The sequence below is a fragment of the Anopheles merus genome, chromosome 2L (genome assembly GCF_017562075.2).
Source record: "Anopheles merus strain MAF chromosome 2L, AmerM5.1, whole genome shotgun sequence".
NCBI lineage: Eukaryota > Metazoa > Arthropoda > Insecta > Diptera > Culicidae > Anopheles > Anopheles merus.
This window is the reverse complement of record NC_054083.1, coordinates 49,830,820-49,843,774: the sequence shown is the minus strand read 5'-3', so window position 1 is coordinate 49,843,774 and position 12,955 is coordinate 49,830,820. Positions and strand designations below refer to the sequence as shown.

At 47.7% G+C, this 12,955-nt stretch overlaps 6 protein-coding genes across 6 annotated transcripts; 4 read left to right on the top strand and 2 right to left on the bottom strand.

Moving 5' to 3' along the window:
* Positions 1-251: 251 nt before the first annotated feature.
* Positions 252-1,069, bottom strand: LOC121591850. The gene is made up of 3 exons (XM_041912889.1): positions 956-1,069; positions 771-893; positions 252-702 (listed from the first exon to the last, which is right to left on the bottom strand). The coding sequence occupies exons 1-3, from the start codon at positions 1,055-1,057 to the stop codon at positions 343-345; spliced, it is 585 nt and encodes a 194-aa protein (XP_041768823.1). The 5' UTR covers positions 1,058-1,069; the 3' UTR covers positions 252-342.
* LOC121591848 lies at positions 567-3,631 on the top strand. Its single transcript, XM_041912886.1, has 4 exons — positions 567-621; positions 2,325-2,633; positions 2,699-2,821; positions 2,889-3,631. The coding sequence occupies exons 2-4, from the start codon at positions 2,511-2,513 to the stop codon at positions 3,243-3,245; spliced, it is 603 nt and encodes a 200-aa protein (XP_041768820.1). The 5' UTR covers positions 567-621; positions 2,325-2,510; the 3' UTR covers positions 3,246-3,631.
* A 1,159-nt stretch (positions 3,632-4,790) lies between these two features.
* On the top strand, positions 4,791-10,525 carry LOC121593140. The gene is made up of 3 exons (XM_041915239.1): positions 4,791-5,871; positions 9,861-10,024; positions 10,097-10,525. Exons 1-3 carry the CDS (start codon positions 4,869-4,871, stop codon positions 10,313-10,315), a joined length of 1,386 nt encoding a protein of 461 aa, XP_041771173.1. The 5' UTR covers positions 4,791-4,868; the 3' UTR covers positions 10,316-10,525.
* LOC121593139 (putative alpha-L-fucosidase) lies at positions 7,293-9,094 on the bottom strand. Its single transcript, XM_041915238.1, has 3 exons — positions 7,877-9,094; positions 7,557-7,806; positions 7,293-7,479 (listed from the first exon to the last, which is right to left on the bottom strand). The coding sequence occupies exons 1-3, from the start codon at positions 8,932-8,934 to the stop codon at positions 7,354-7,356; spliced, it is 1,434 nt and encodes a 477-aa protein (XP_041771172.1). The 5' UTR covers positions 8,935-9,094; the 3' UTR covers positions 7,293-7,353.
* Positions 10,526-10,808: 283 nt separating the features above from the next.
* LOC121593141 (general odorant-binding protein 66) lies at positions 10,809-11,827 on the top strand. Its single transcript, XM_041915240.1, has 4 exons — positions 10,809-11,094; positions 11,180-11,446; positions 11,532-11,559; positions 11,638-11,827. The coding sequence occupies exons 1-4, from the start codon at positions 10,852-10,854 to the stop codon at positions 11,739-11,741; spliced, it is 642 nt and encodes a 213-aa protein (XP_041771174.1). The 5' UTR covers positions 10,809-10,851; the 3' UTR covers positions 11,742-11,827.
* A 140-nt stretch (positions 11,828-11,967) lies between these two features.
* On the top strand, positions 11,968-12,946 carry LOC121592752 (general odorant-binding protein 67). The gene is made up of 4 exons (XM_041914508.1): positions 11,968-12,048; positions 12,115-12,309; positions 12,381-12,632; positions 12,707-12,946. Exons 1-4 carry the CDS (start codon positions 12,004-12,006, stop codon positions 12,827-12,829), a joined length of 615 nt encoding a protein of 204 aa, XP_041770442.1. The 5' UTR covers positions 11,968-12,003; the 3' UTR covers positions 12,830-12,946.
* Positions 12,947-12,955: the final 9 nt, after the last annotated feature.

Here is a 12,955-nt window from a genome sequence, read left to right as displayed (position 1 = left end):
TAGGCTAGTGCCATGGTGGTTTGTTTTGGTTCTGGGCGCGCATGCGCCTACTGCGTTCGATGTCGAACGATTTTGGCGTGCAGTTTGTGGATGCACTTTTGAGCGAGCACACCAATACCGCGATGAGTGGAAGATGAGAGCAGCAAGTAAACATTTCCACAAGAAAAGTGTTGTGAGAAAGTGGGTGAGAAAGGATTCCGTCAGTCAGTTTTTGAATCAACGGAATTGCTAACGGTCAATTTGAATTTTCATTTCAGGTTTCAATGTGGTGCAATGGTGCGGATTTTATTAGCGGTTATAAAAGAATACATAAATCAGCATCGTCAATTTGTGAAGCCCCGCCTACAAGAACGGACACTTGCTGTGGTAACTCTTCAGCTTGTTGCAGTCATCGTTGACGGTGAACAGCTTGACCGGACACTCCGCGAACAGCGTCATGCCCATGCAGGCCAGTATCGTACCGGAGATGGGATGGCAGATCTGTTCCCCATCAAATGCAGGCGTTAGCTTAGCGCCCGCCTCAATTTCGTCCTTGATCGAGTCCGCCATCTTGAAGCAACCGTCGATCGCGTCCAGCGTGATCTTGTTCCATTCGGGAGCCATCGATTTGGTAGAGTCAAGGTACAGTTTCGTCAGTGCTTCACGAGCTATCTTACCGTTCGAGTAGAGGCTGGTGGAGTTCATAACGCACTCAGCTACGCACTGTTGGAAGGGAGTAGAGAAGGATTGAAACTCATATTGAACTATTATCTTGTGGACGGGATACCTACACAACCACGCGGAATGCCTTCCATTGCCATCTGGCGCTTCGTTTGACCGATCCATTTCGAGTGGCAGGTCATGAAGGCGCTCGGCTCCACGAGGAACGGTGTGACGCAACATTCCGCTGCATTCTGGAGAGTGGAAACAGTATTCAATTAGAGCTCTTCAATGTGATTCAACCATCAACTCTCACCTTCGGCACTGGAGGTCCTTTAAGGCAGGGATTGTCAGCAAACACGGAGCCGAGCCCAATAAGGCTTAAGACACCGATTTGAAGGAGATTTAAGTGCGCCATGTTCTTCTATATTCAGCTTAGAATTGTACTGCTTGTACTGAGCATCTTCTGAGCTTTTATATCATTCTCAGCCGCATTTGTTACAAATCAAAGTGACGGATTCTTGAAGTGTCAATCAAAGTTTCTGGCCTCGCTTTGTTTCACATGACAGTTGGGCAATATTTAACGTCAACACTTGCCCATTAAGATGTTAACTTAATGCAGCAGTCGTTCTTTTATGGGTGAAATTATACCGTACAAATGCTTATGATGAAGTTGTTCGTTTAGCAGTGGAGTTGCTTGGAGCTAGGTTATTGCATGCGTCGTGAAGTTTCAGTAGAACAGTGAGGCTCATCTTGAGCAGATGTAAGAGAAGTTTAACGCAGTGAAGAACTTATTCAATTTATTATGAAGGTTTCCAGAAAGTGTGATGAGTTACATTGAAGTTTCATGCTTCATATTCTCATGTAGTTCATTGTTTGAATCATTTGATGTCTGAATCATTTGATCTAAACATTTTTAGTCATTATTAGCACAGCATTTCAAACTGTGTTTGTGTTTATCTGTGGCTCAGTTTGTCCAACCGATTCCGATTAGATGATCATGATGATGCTTTAAATTATCGGCCCTTGTATGATCAATCATGTTCTATCCACCACCGCAATGATAAGGCTGATTAGGTCTGATGTGAATGTAAAAAAGGCACAAAAAATGCAAATATTGTCATTGCAAAACCATTACAGGGTTTTTTGGAGTGATTTTGATGATACGTAATTGTACCACAGCTTTTGTTTGATCTGTACAAAACGGTTGTAATTCAAACTTGTGGTAGAATTAAACCGTTGCATCTCTAGAATTGCCTTAAACCCTGCACAATGCGTTTCCGTTTGACGCCCCAACCATCTGGCACGCCACGTGGATGGTAAAAAAGCCAAACAAATGGTAAAAACGACCGATCGTTTGCGAGGTATACAAATTATATCCCATGGCACGATCATACACACACACTACCCGCAAGCCAAACCATCAATTAAGAGTACTGTGTGCTCGGTGCTCTGTATCAACAGAAAGCGCCAGATTTTTGCATTCAAAGCAGCCCGAGTACAATCGATGAAAAGCGCTCCCCCGCGATGAGTGGGCAACTTTTTTCTTCTTAGTTGAGGGTTATTTCCATTGCCTGACCATTTACTAACTAGCCCTCTTCTATGTACGCACTCTCCTCTCTCGCTCTTTCTCTCTGTCATTGTGTGTGTCGTTTCTCTGTCGAATTCTATTGTGCCCACTGCAGGCAAAAGGCCCCATTAGCCATGCAAGCTCCTCATCCCTCCGAACGCCCCCCCAACGTGCATTGGCTGATATCGCCCAAAAGCAGGTTGACATTGGTACGGCGGGAAAGGGTAGATCGGACGTTGGGATAAAAACGAAAGCGATCGCCCACCGACCGGCGATCTCTCAGTTGCAGTCGAGTAGAGCGATGGGACAGCGACAGCGTGTTGTGGTGCAGTTGGCACTGTGTTTCCTCACTTGCGGGGCCCTGCTTCAGGCCGGGGTGCTGGCGGGCGATAATCCGTGTGCTGCCGGTCCACCTGTCGATACGGTGAGTTGCTGTAGAATGACAGCATAGTTCCACAAAGAAATTGCTCATCCCTTTTTCATCGCCAGAACCCGGCCGAATGTTGCCCCACGCCCATGCTGGTGGACGGTACGATCATGATGGACTGCTACAAGAAGTACGGCGAGCAGACGAAGAAACAGCTCCAGATGGATGGCATTCCTAGGGGTTGTGTAAGTAGCTGCTGCTGCAGTTCTTTTGCCGATTTCAAATTTCAACCACATCGTACCGTTGTTACAGTGCATTGCTGAGTGTGCGATGAATGCGACCAACATGTACGCGGAGGGTATGCTGAAGCGGGACGATCTGTCGAAGATGTTCATGGACGCGGTCAAGGGCAAGCCGGAGTGGATGTCGCTGGTGCGCGATGCCACCAACGCGTGCTTCGAGCTGGCGGAAAAGAAGATGGACGAGATCGAGGCGGGCGCCAAGCTGGAACCGAGCTTCGAGGGCGAGAAGATCTGCCATCCCATCTCTGGCACGATTCTGCGCTGCATGGGCATGATGATGTTCGCCCAGTGTCCGGCGTCCGTTTTTAACGTGAACGAGAACTGCAACAAGCTGCGGGAGTATGGCAGCATCTGTCCAATGATTTAGAGCAGTACATGTTTGCGTGTGTGTGTGTGTTTGGGGAGGGGTCTTGGTTGTGAAAAACGGCAAACGTTGCCTAGCTGGTGTAGCGATTGGGGAAAATGAATCATAAATTATGTGCAAACAACGGAACTAACGCGGATTTTAATGCTTAACAGCGTAAGTTACACCGAAAATCGGGTTTTTTGAACAGTATAACACTTGTTAGCCTGAAAGTATGCAACACGCACAACACATTACCCTCAACGGCTATGCAATGCGCATAGCAATGATCCTAGTGGGTATGCAATCTGTACTACACTACGATACATGGATTTAAACGGTTCGTTTTTTGTACTGCACAAAAAATGGATAATGTTTTGATAAATTGCACTTTTTAATGGACTTGTTGATAAACAATAACAATGGTACAAGCATGATAAGTCATTTTATGCCTATTTTTTCCCCGTGTTTTGATAATACTCCAAATGAAGTTGTTATTCTACTTATCGTACGATATGCGCAGTATATGCAACAAATAAGTAATCAAGCTGATCTTGAAAAAGTTTTTTGCAAAGAATGCGATTAATGACAATTATTTTGACAATTTTGATACGTTATTAGTACGTTTCACTCGACTCTACTTGCCAAAAACATTAATGAAATAATAGCTCTGCTAAAAATGATATAATTACACATGCTTTAGGAACGCGCTTAAGACCAATTTAATATTCCCTCAAGAATGTGTTGTCGATTGTCGGTCGCATGCTTAAAAAGGTTCCGGCAGCTGTTCAAATAGCGCAATAAATTAAGACAGTAATTATTCAATCAAGATCTTATCGTGCTTGCCGCTTCCTGTGGACTTACCGTGGCACAGGGAATGCTTTTGAATAAAGCTATAAGTGTCTCACGCGTAATTCGTGTAAGATCGCTTAATCGACAAGCTGATAAGGGCCTGGCGAAAAGAAAAAAAGGTAACAGATTTGAACACCTGTTGCAGGTGTGAATCCCTTGAAGATTGTTTTGAAGGCGCCAGGTGTTCCAGATTGTGTGATTTTGTTTTTCCTCTTCTAATTCAATAAATGCACGTCACATTTGCTCAATTGTCAGTTACGCATTAAGCGATAACGATTGTATCCACCCAAGAGCTTTACAAGAAAGAGCCAATTTCAATATTTTTCCGATGATTTTGGAATAACTTATCAATGAGTCACATCTTTATTCGCATGACACCAAACCAAACCACCGATAGCGTCGATTCGCCCCAAAATTGCCCAACCGATTGATCACGTTTTGCGGAGGCCATTGCTTCCTTCGGCTTCTCACGGAGTAGCGAAACACTACCACCACCACCACCTATATCTTTCATTATCAAATGCAGGCCGTTTGCGCGCTCGACGCTTGAGATGTGAATCTTTCTAATGCGCCAAAGAGAAACGGGCGGCTGCTTTTTTCGAGACAAAAAGCTGCGCACGAAGAGGACAAAAAGATGACGCCGTAGCGCACGCTAAGATGTTGTGGCACCGTGCGGCCGAAAGGACTGTGGCGAGGTCCGATTCAGTCTTGCCGAGAATCGCGCACCGCACGGACGCACCCCCGGTCGAAAGCAGTGTGCATAAAGTGAAGTTTCCTTCTCCATCCAATGCCACCATGTACGGTAACGGTTGGCGTACGATCTTAGTAGCCGTGTGCGTTACTGCTGTTACAAGGGGTTATAGTGGTGGCGTGTACGCAACAGACAGCTGTCCGATCTATCTGACACTGTCCGCGTTGGCTCGTTCGTTAGAGGACGCTCCGCTGGTGATCAACTGGGGCCCAGGCTGTGAGAATCCACCGGAATGGATTGGGTTGTACACGGAAAATCCAGCCCTCTCGAACGCTTCCCCAGCGGTGAAGGTGGTTGTAAGTGGAGAGCGCAGTGGGCAGGTCACAACGGAGCTAAAGTTTGGCCGTCGCAAACTGCCCGGTGGCTGGAGCCACGAACAAGTGCTTCAGCACATCCCGAAGCGCAAGAGCAAACCGATCTGCTTCGACCTGTACCTAACGAGCTACGACCAAGCCGGTGAGCTGCAGTACTTCGACTGTCTGAAGATACAGCCGACTTGGATGTTTAGCGAGCCGGGGCTCGGGAACGTATCGCTCCGGGAGCTGTTCCTGCCCGGGACGCACTGTTCCGGCTGCTACCAGACGCGCACGAACGTCGGGAACGTGGTGCTGAAAAAGATTGGCTTCCGCCAGAGCCTGGACGTGTGGAGCCAGCTCGTGTTCGGGATAAGGTATCTGGACTTTGCGATCGGGTACTACCCGTCGCACAATGGGACGCGCAACTTTTGGATCATGAACGAGCAGTTCCGGGTGGGTGCGCTGCGGCCCATCCTGCAGGACATTAGGCGCTTTGTGATACTGTCCGAGGAGACGGTGTTTCTGGACTTTCGGCGATTTCCGCTCGGGTTTCACAATAATCCGGAGCAGCACGAGGCGCTGCTGGAGCTGCTGGAGCAGGAGCTGGGAGATTTGGTGTACCGGAGGATGCCGCTTCTGTCCGGAGAGGATGAGCTGGAGGGCAGCGAGTCGTACAACCTGACGCTCGGGGATATGCGCCGAGAGGGAAAGTACATACTTATCACGTACAATCATGAGGCGAGCTTAAATGGTAAGTCAAGCCGGGGAACAGAACAGAACTCAATCAACGAGTGTGTCTCGCTCGATAAGCGATTATCCAATTGAAGAAGGCGTAGCAAATTGTGTCTGTCGCACACGGGGAGAGACGCAAACGGCGAGTGCAGTTTTTAGTGTCGCATGGCGTGTGTGTGTGTGTGGGGGGGGGGGGAGTGGCGAAGGTCTAAGTCAGGGGTGTCATACTCAAATCCACTTCAAAATATATACAAAAATATATCAAAAAGGGCTGAAGAATGATGGAAAATAGACTATTACAAAATTAATAATTAATGATGCCCGTCTTAGGTTCAAGCCCTGTATAGACCGTGCCAAACATACGTGGGATTAACTACCCTTACTTATGGGTAAACCCATAGATCACTGATAGCGAAACTCATTACAAGACATTGATACCTTTGTCTGTAATATTAGTAAATCCTGGTTAATGTAACACATTTGGATTCTTTAAAATGACTGTGAAAGTGCTTTGATTTGCCGTATGTTTGACACATCTGGTTTAAACAGACCGAGCGCGCCTTGTTATTGGCTGCTGCTGGAACTTGTGCTTGTGCATAGTCTGTGCTCTCCCAGGCAATAATCGGACACGATAACGGAGTAGAGTGATCTTTCAACAAAGAGACTTAGATCTCTCTCACACAAAAAGGGGTCATTCCAAAGAGGACAGTAAAACATGGCAAGACAGTTCAAAGCAGGCCTCACAGTAACTTCCTGCCATTGGCTAATGAGCGACTAAACGCTCATCGTGTCTGTTTTGCGCCTCGTGTGTGTGTCCTTCCGCGAGGGGTTTCGCTCATATAAAAAAGCAGAAACAAACACTGCAAAGCGTGTATCTAACGCTACGATCGGATTCAAGGGCCCACACGCCACCGGGGCTCGCGTCACTAAAGCAAAACGTGACGTTGAGTATGAGCACCGTGCCCTTCCGTGCGCATACAGCGATCCCTAGAGATCCGCAACACGGCCTTGACATTCGCGTGCGCGCCAGCGCGCCCCTTATCGAGGGGCACCCGTTACGACACACCTGCACAACAATCGTGCGGTTTTCCGGTTTTTATTTCGGGGCGTTCGATTCGTCTCCCAAAACACAGCCGACACTGACCCACATTTGAGACCGCTGGTGTGCGCGCGCGCCTACGGTCGGACCGCCAAGCGAAAACCGTTTCGTAATGGTGCTTAGATTCGTCATGACCAATCGCACAGAAATCTGAGGTCGGGAGACAGCAGCAAAAACAAACCCACCTTTAACGGTGAAGATAGTATGTTTTTTTCTTTGGGGTGGAATTCACTAACTAAGGCCTGCATGGCTTGGGAGTTGGGAGCTACGATGGGAAAGCTTGAGACGCGTTTTATAGTCCACAGCATCCTTCTCTACTGCGGGCAACCGAAATGGACTTGAATTGCGTAAAGGTAGGGCTTTTATTGCGCTGTACCAATTAAACGAATTAAGCCTCTCCGTTTACACGTTTAGGGGCCACTGGGTCGTGAGTGTGATCTTCAGCGTCCAGGCGTGCTTCAGCTCGAGCCGGTCGATCTCGTTCTTGGGAGGAAACTCCACCATAATCCCATCCTCCGTCGGTTTCCACTGCAAATGGGAAAGATGTTAACGCCATTTGAAAGCGGACTTAAACGCAACCCAGCGCGGGGTCTTTGCGGGCTAACCTTCAGGGCGGTGTTGTACCCCAGCATCGTGATCTGTGCAATGTTAGTCACCTGATTGCTGAAGGCTCCCAGCCGCACGCTGTTCGTTTTGTACGGATAGTCCAGCACGGTGGCGAAGATCGTGCGGAAGTTGCTGCGCCGATGCGAGGATCCCTTGGTCGTCGTGTACCAGACACTTCCGGTGAGTGTGTCATTCTGGTACTGCCACGGTTGGGACTTGTAGATCGCGGGTCCATTCACCTTCAACCAGCTGGAAGTAGGCAACAACCATTAAAAGAGAGAGCGAATTTCACAACATTTCAATTTAACTCATCCCTTACCGTCCCATCTCGACGAGTCGCTCCGCAAAGATTGCCTCAATAGTGCCGGCTTTGGTGGGGCCCACGTTGATAAGAATGTTGCCCCCGCAGCTAACCGTCGTCACGAGCTCCCCGATCAGCTCGTCCGTCGTCATAAAGTCCTCCAACCGCGCGTTCACCCGATGGCCCCAGCTCTTCCGATCGATTGTCATTGCGTTTTCCCACTTGTGCTTCTGCAGCACGCCCGGGTTGTACCGATCGGAGCAGGTGTGGAAGTCCCCGTGCAGACAGAGCGTCCCCATGCCCCACCGATCGTTCGTGACGATCGTGTCGCGCACCGGGCTTTCGTTGTACAGCCAGGCAAAGAACTCTTTCGCCTTCCAGTACCCGTCCGGTGCTTCCCAGTCACCGTCGCTCCACAGCACTTCCGGCCGGTACGTGTTGACGAGCTCCTGCAGCTCAGGCCACACCTTCCCATCCACGTACTCCCTTTGCATGAACACGTGCAGCTTGTCATTCAAATACAATCGATTGAACCACTCAAACAGGGAATAATAAACGCCAAACGTTAGCTGCCCCGTGGCACGCACCGCATTGGCCAGCTCGCCCAAAACATCCCGATGTGGTCCAACATCCATCGCGTTCCAGCCGAACGTATGCTTCGACGGCCACAGTGTGTACCCTTCGTGGTGTTTGCTCGTCAGCACCACGTACCGTGCACCGGAACGGGCAAACAGCTCAGCCCACTCGGTCGCATTGAACAGTTCCGCGGTAAAATCGCTCGCAAAGTCTTGATAGGTAAAGCCGGGCTTGTAGTTGTTCGCCATAAACTGCACGTACTCCTCCGTCCGGCTGCCCTGCCAGTTGATCCAGAACCACTCCGACCCGTAGCTGGGGACCGCGTACACACCCCAGTGGATGAAGATGCCGACCTTCGCGTCATCGTACCATTTGGGAAGTGGGCGCGAGTCCAAACTTTCCCACGTTGGTTCGTACTTGCCGGCGGCGCACCCCAAGCAAAGCACACCGAGCACCACAACCGCACTGCACAACCACACAGACGTCCGCACGGAACGCATCTTAACTGGAGAATAATTCGCTCGTTGCCGTTTTGGACGCTCCTCGGGAGCACTATCACTGTGGTGCTGCCTTTCTCCTCCAGTGCCGCTTCAGCTGCGCATCGAGGCGCACTATCTTGTACAAACACAATTGACCTATGGACAATTTGTACCGTCGCGAGATGCGCGATGATTGATTGTGTTTGTTGGCTCATCGGTTTACTGCATGGGGGGGAAGGAATGCGATAACGGGAGCTAATCTGTACGGTGGCAAATGATGGCGAAAGCTGTAGAAAGGGAAATGGGGATGGGATTTTTAAAGAAAAAGGAAAAAAGTAACGAAAAGTAACTAGTTACTTTTGCATGAGTAACTGATAGGTTGTTGGATTGATATAATGGTTGAAAATAACTAGTTACTGGTTAGAAGAACGAGTAAGAATAACATAATATAAGTAACTGGTTGTCATAGTGGAATGATTTTAAAAGAGTAAAGTACTATACATGATGAAGAAGCTGGTTATTTTTACCAGTTCCAACAAAACATTCCCATCTCTAAAGGGAATAGTTGATATCACTATGAGCAGTGCTTATGACAGATAATTATTTTCATGAAAAAAAATCATCAAAATATAAAATTATTTTAAAGTTTTGGAATGATTATAAAACAGTAGCATTGTGGATAATTAAAATTATTAAATTGTTAAATTTAATTAAAAAAAATTGTTTCACATTTATGACCAACATTTTTCCCATTGTGATTCTGTAACTGCTACGCACAAGCGCAAAAAAACATCGCAAAAACATCGACTCGCTCTTTCTCTCAGCTTCTTACTTCCTTAACTGTCAACTGTAGGAATGAAATGCTTTTAACACTGGAATTCAAATGGTTTATCATTTCAATTTGTTTTATTTTATATTTCATATAATTTTTTCGTTTCTCGTTCTAGAATCGGACATTATATGGCGAGCGTGGAAAAAACACTCGAGCGCTTTCCTGAAGCACACCGAGCTGGGCGAATGGATGCAGAATCTGTTCTCCCACAAGCATCCGGACGCGCCGCGCAACATTGGCTGGAGTCTGCACGGTGTGCAAGGCTTCCACGGCAGCTATGTAAGTATAAGAAGTGGAAATTAATCATAAAAAGAAGGTAATTGACAACTCCCTTTCCTATTGGAATGGTAGAATGAAGAGGAGGCCACCTTCCTGATGCCGGCGGAACGGGCCAGCATCGTCAATCCGAAGCTGATGCAGCTGCTGAGCGGCCCGTGGAGTCAGCGGGCGAACGCGGTACTGGTGGACTTCTTCACCAACACCAACCTGGTCGAGCTGGCGGTTAACACGAACCAGTACAAAACGCTACGCAATCCCGCCAACGAGGCCGTGGTGCTAGACATTCAGTGAGGTTGTGAATGCAGTGAATCCAAAGCGACAGAGTCTCGGCAGTTTGTTGGACGTTCGAATAGAGCATCATGAACATTTCATCGTGGAATGGGCGGAACAGGTGGTCATTTTTGCCCTTCATTAGCATGATAGGATAGGTGTAAAGGTGCGATCATTAATCGCTTTTCCGTACTGAATAAAGTTAGCTGTTAAGGTGTAGTTTTAAAAATATGATTGTTTGCTGTACTCATTCTGTACGCGTACCGCTGTACAGTTAGAATCTGTCCCGCAATGAACGATATCACTAAGGTCATTTCAGAACCGTTCCGAATGACCTATCTTCGTTAACAATGGAGCTTTCCAGTAGAAAAAAGGGGAAAATCTAAACAATCATAATAAACAGTGTTTACTTTAGACGTGCCCCCGAAAAAAGTGGAATATGTTAAAAAAGAATGATCAGTTTTTTGGTTAATGCTTCCATAACCCCTGAATTGGTATATAAAAGTGCACCACCCAAGTCGAACGCACCAGTTCGTCAGTGCTTCAATAACGTAACCATGGATACGACTATCGCCCGCATTGGATCGGCCAACTGGGCCAAAGTGTTGTTGCTGCTGTGGCTGGTACAGGTACAGGCCACCGCCGGTGAACCGAACCCGGCCTGCAACACAATGCCCACGATGAACAAGGACATCGAGGACAAGTGCTGCGATGTGCCGGAAATGTTCCCGAACGAAACGCTGAACGCTTGTATGGAAGAGTATGAGCAATCTAGCAAGCCGCCACTGCAGAAGAGTTGTGTAAGGAATGAAGGGAAAGACAGAGAGAGAGAGAGACAGCTTCAGCATGGTTTACTGTGATTGGTTTTGTATCATCTGCTACTAGGAAATAACGACCTGTGTGCTGAAGAAGCAGAGCCTCATCAAATCGGACAATACGGTGGACAAGGACAAGATTAAGTCGTACATCAAGGAGATGGTGAAGGGATCGGACGAATGGAAGACACTGGTGGAGAAAGCGGTGCTGGAGGAGTGTTTGCCATTGATGGACAAAGATCCATCCAACGTGCTTAGTAAGCTGAAGTCCTCGTTGGGAGATTGTGATCCAGCTCCGGCACTGACCATTGCCTGTGCCGCTGCCAAGTTCTACGTGGTAAGGGCTGAGTGTGGCTGATGTATGATTGTATGCTAACAAGATTCTAACTGGACTTTTTTGTTTGGTTTTCTATCACATTAAGAACTGCCCCGCAAAGGACAGAACAACAAGTAAGGATTAGTGTTAAGGATCTGCACTGAAGACAACTTATGCTCACATCGTGCTCTTTTTCCATTATTCCCTCACAGGTCCGATGTGTGATGAATGGAGAACGTTCTTGTCAAAGTGCTCCAACTCGCTGGAAGATTTGAACGCCATCCTCATGGTTCTGGAAGACCAGAAGACCAGATAAGTTACGTGATCTGTCCGAGGATCGTGTTGGAACAATTGGAATACAAATAAAATGGCTCTCTGTCGTATCGTTTTCCGCATTACAAATTTAAATGTTTATATTTACTGAATTATGGCTTTCTGTACTTTCCGAAACAATGAAACGACTTTTACCGTGAGCAGGGAATGAGATTTTAATGCGCTTTTAACTCGAGCACATTAGCGCCCGGTGGGTATAAAAGCGACGGTTGTGGAGAGAAAAAGCCGTACAACCGTTCTTCAACATGAATCGACTCGTTTGCGCTTTTGGTGTGATATTTGTGGTGGCGGTAAGTAGGATATTCGGAGTTTTGTTTGAGAAACTCTGACCTTAACATCCTCGTACATATGACTAGACGCTGGAGCTTGTGCTGGCCCATCCCGGGAAGGATGTACTCGGCTGTCGCAATGGCACATCGATAACGGTGGACGAATGCTGCGCCATACCCATGCTGGCCAACAAGACCGTCATCGAGAAGTGTAAAGCGGCCCACCCGTTTAAGCGGCCGCAAAACACCGACGATAAGGGACCGCGTGGACATCCGGGTGAGGTAAGTCACGCTCGCGCGCCCTTTTTTGACGATCACGTGTCATACGGTCACCGTTTATCGTTTGTTTGCAGTGCATCGCTGAGTGTATTATGAAGGGTATGGGTGCACTCAAGAACGAAAAGGTCGATGCGACCGCATTTAGGAAGGCGATCGATCCGGTAGTGAAAGCGAACCCTGCCTTTGCCAAGCTGCTCGATGAGACGGTTAAGAACTGTCATGAAAGCATTAACGTTGACTCGCAATTTAACCAGCACGGTACGAAACAAGTCTGCAAACGGGATTCGAAAACGTTCATCAACTGCGTGTACGGCACATTGTTTCAGGTAAAGTGTGATCGTCTGTTCCTTTTATTCAAATTTTATCTACAAAACACACTTCTACTTCCTCTACCATTCAGCAATGCCCGATGAATGTGTGGTCGCAGAAGGATGGCTGCACGCAGCTGAAGGACAAGATCAAGAAGGGCTGCGCGTACTTTGCGCTGCGCAAGCATGGCGGTCGTCGCATGCGTCCAACCTAAACCACGATCTAGCACGATCTAAATCGTTCGCAATTGTGTTTTTATTTGTTCTTGTTTGCGTGCGTGTGTGTGTGAATTGATAAAATTAATAAAACTGCCCCAAAATTCGGCAAATAACCTCAATTG

Excerpts from the sequence above, each read along its gene's own strand:
- LOC121591850 (XM_041912889.1), bottom strand. The coding sequence starts at position 1,057 with ATGGCGCACTTAAATCTCCTTCAAATCGGTGTCTTAAGCCTTATTGGG. Across the intron at positions 894-955 it reads AAGGACCTCCAGTGCCGAAG|AATGCAGCGGAATGTTGCGT; the intron begins GTGAGAGTTGAT and ends TCCACTCTCCAG. Across the intron at positions 703-770 it reads AAGGCATTCCGCGTGGTTGT|TGCGTAGCTGAGTGCGTTAT; the intron begins GTAGGTATCCCG and ends CCCTTCCAACAG.
- LOC121591848 (XM_041912886.1), top strand. The coding sequence starts at position 2,511 with ATGGGACAGCGACAGCGTGTTGTGGTGCAGTTGGCACTGTGTTTCCTC. Across the intron at positions 2,634-2,698 it reads CCGGTCCACCTGTCGATACG|AACCCGGCCGAATGTTGCCC; the intron begins GTGAGTTGCTGT and ends TTTCATCGCCAG. Across the intron at positions 2,822-2,888 it reads ATGGCATTCCTAGGGGTTGT|TGCATTGCTGAGTGTGCGAT; the intron begins GTAAGTAGCTGC and ends CCGTTGTTACAG.
- LOC121593140 (XM_041915239.1), top strand. The coding sequence starts at position 4,869 with ATGTACGGTAACGGTTGGCGTACGATCTTAGTAGCCGTGTGCGTTACT. Across the intron at positions 5,872-9,860 it reads TCATGAGGCGAGCTTAAATG|AATCGGACATTATATGGCGA; the intron begins GTAAGTCAAGCC and ends TTCTCGTTCTAG. Across the intron at positions 10,025-10,096 it reads AAGGCTTCCACGGCAGCTAT|AATGAAGAGGAGGCCACCTT; the intron begins GTAAGTATAAGA and ends TTGGAATGGTAG.
- LOC121593139 (XM_041915238.1), bottom strand. The coding sequence starts at position 8,934 with ATGCGTTCCGTGCGGACGTCTGTGTGGTTGTGCAGTGCGGTTGTGGTG. Across the intron at positions 7,807-7,876 it reads CGACTCGTCGAGATGGGACG|CTGGTTGAAGGTGAATGGAC; the intron begins GTAAGGGATGAG and ends GCCTACTTCCAG. Across the intron at positions 7,480-7,556 it reads GGTACAACACCGCCCTGAAG|TGGAAACCGACGGAGGATGG; the intron begins GTTAGCCCGCAA and ends TCCCATTTGCAG.
- LOC121593141 (XM_041915240.1), top strand. The coding sequence starts at position 10,852 with ATGGATACGACTATCGCCCGCATTGGATCGGCCAACTGGGCCAAAGTG. Across the intron at positions 11,447-11,531 it reads CCGCTGCCAAGTTCTACGTG|AACTGCCCCGCAAAGGACAG; the intron begins GTAAGGGCTGAG and ends TATCACATTAAG. Across the intron at positions 11,560-11,637 it reads CGCAAAGGACAGAACAACAA|GTCCGATGTGTGATGAATGG; the intron begins GTAAGGATTAGT and ends ATTCCCTCACAG.
- LOC121592752 (XM_041914508.1), top strand. The coding sequence starts at position 12,004 with ATGAATCGACTCGTTTGCGCTTTTGGTGTGATATTTGTGGTGGCG. Across the intron at positions 12,310-12,380 it reads CGCGTGGACATCCGGGTGAG|TGCATCGCTGAGTGTATTAT; the intron begins GTAAGTCACGCT and ends GTTTGTTTGCAG. Across the intron at positions 12,633-12,706 it reads TGTACGGCACATTGTTTCAG|CAATGCCCGATGAATGTGTG; the intron begins GTAAAGTGTGAT and ends TCTACCATTCAG.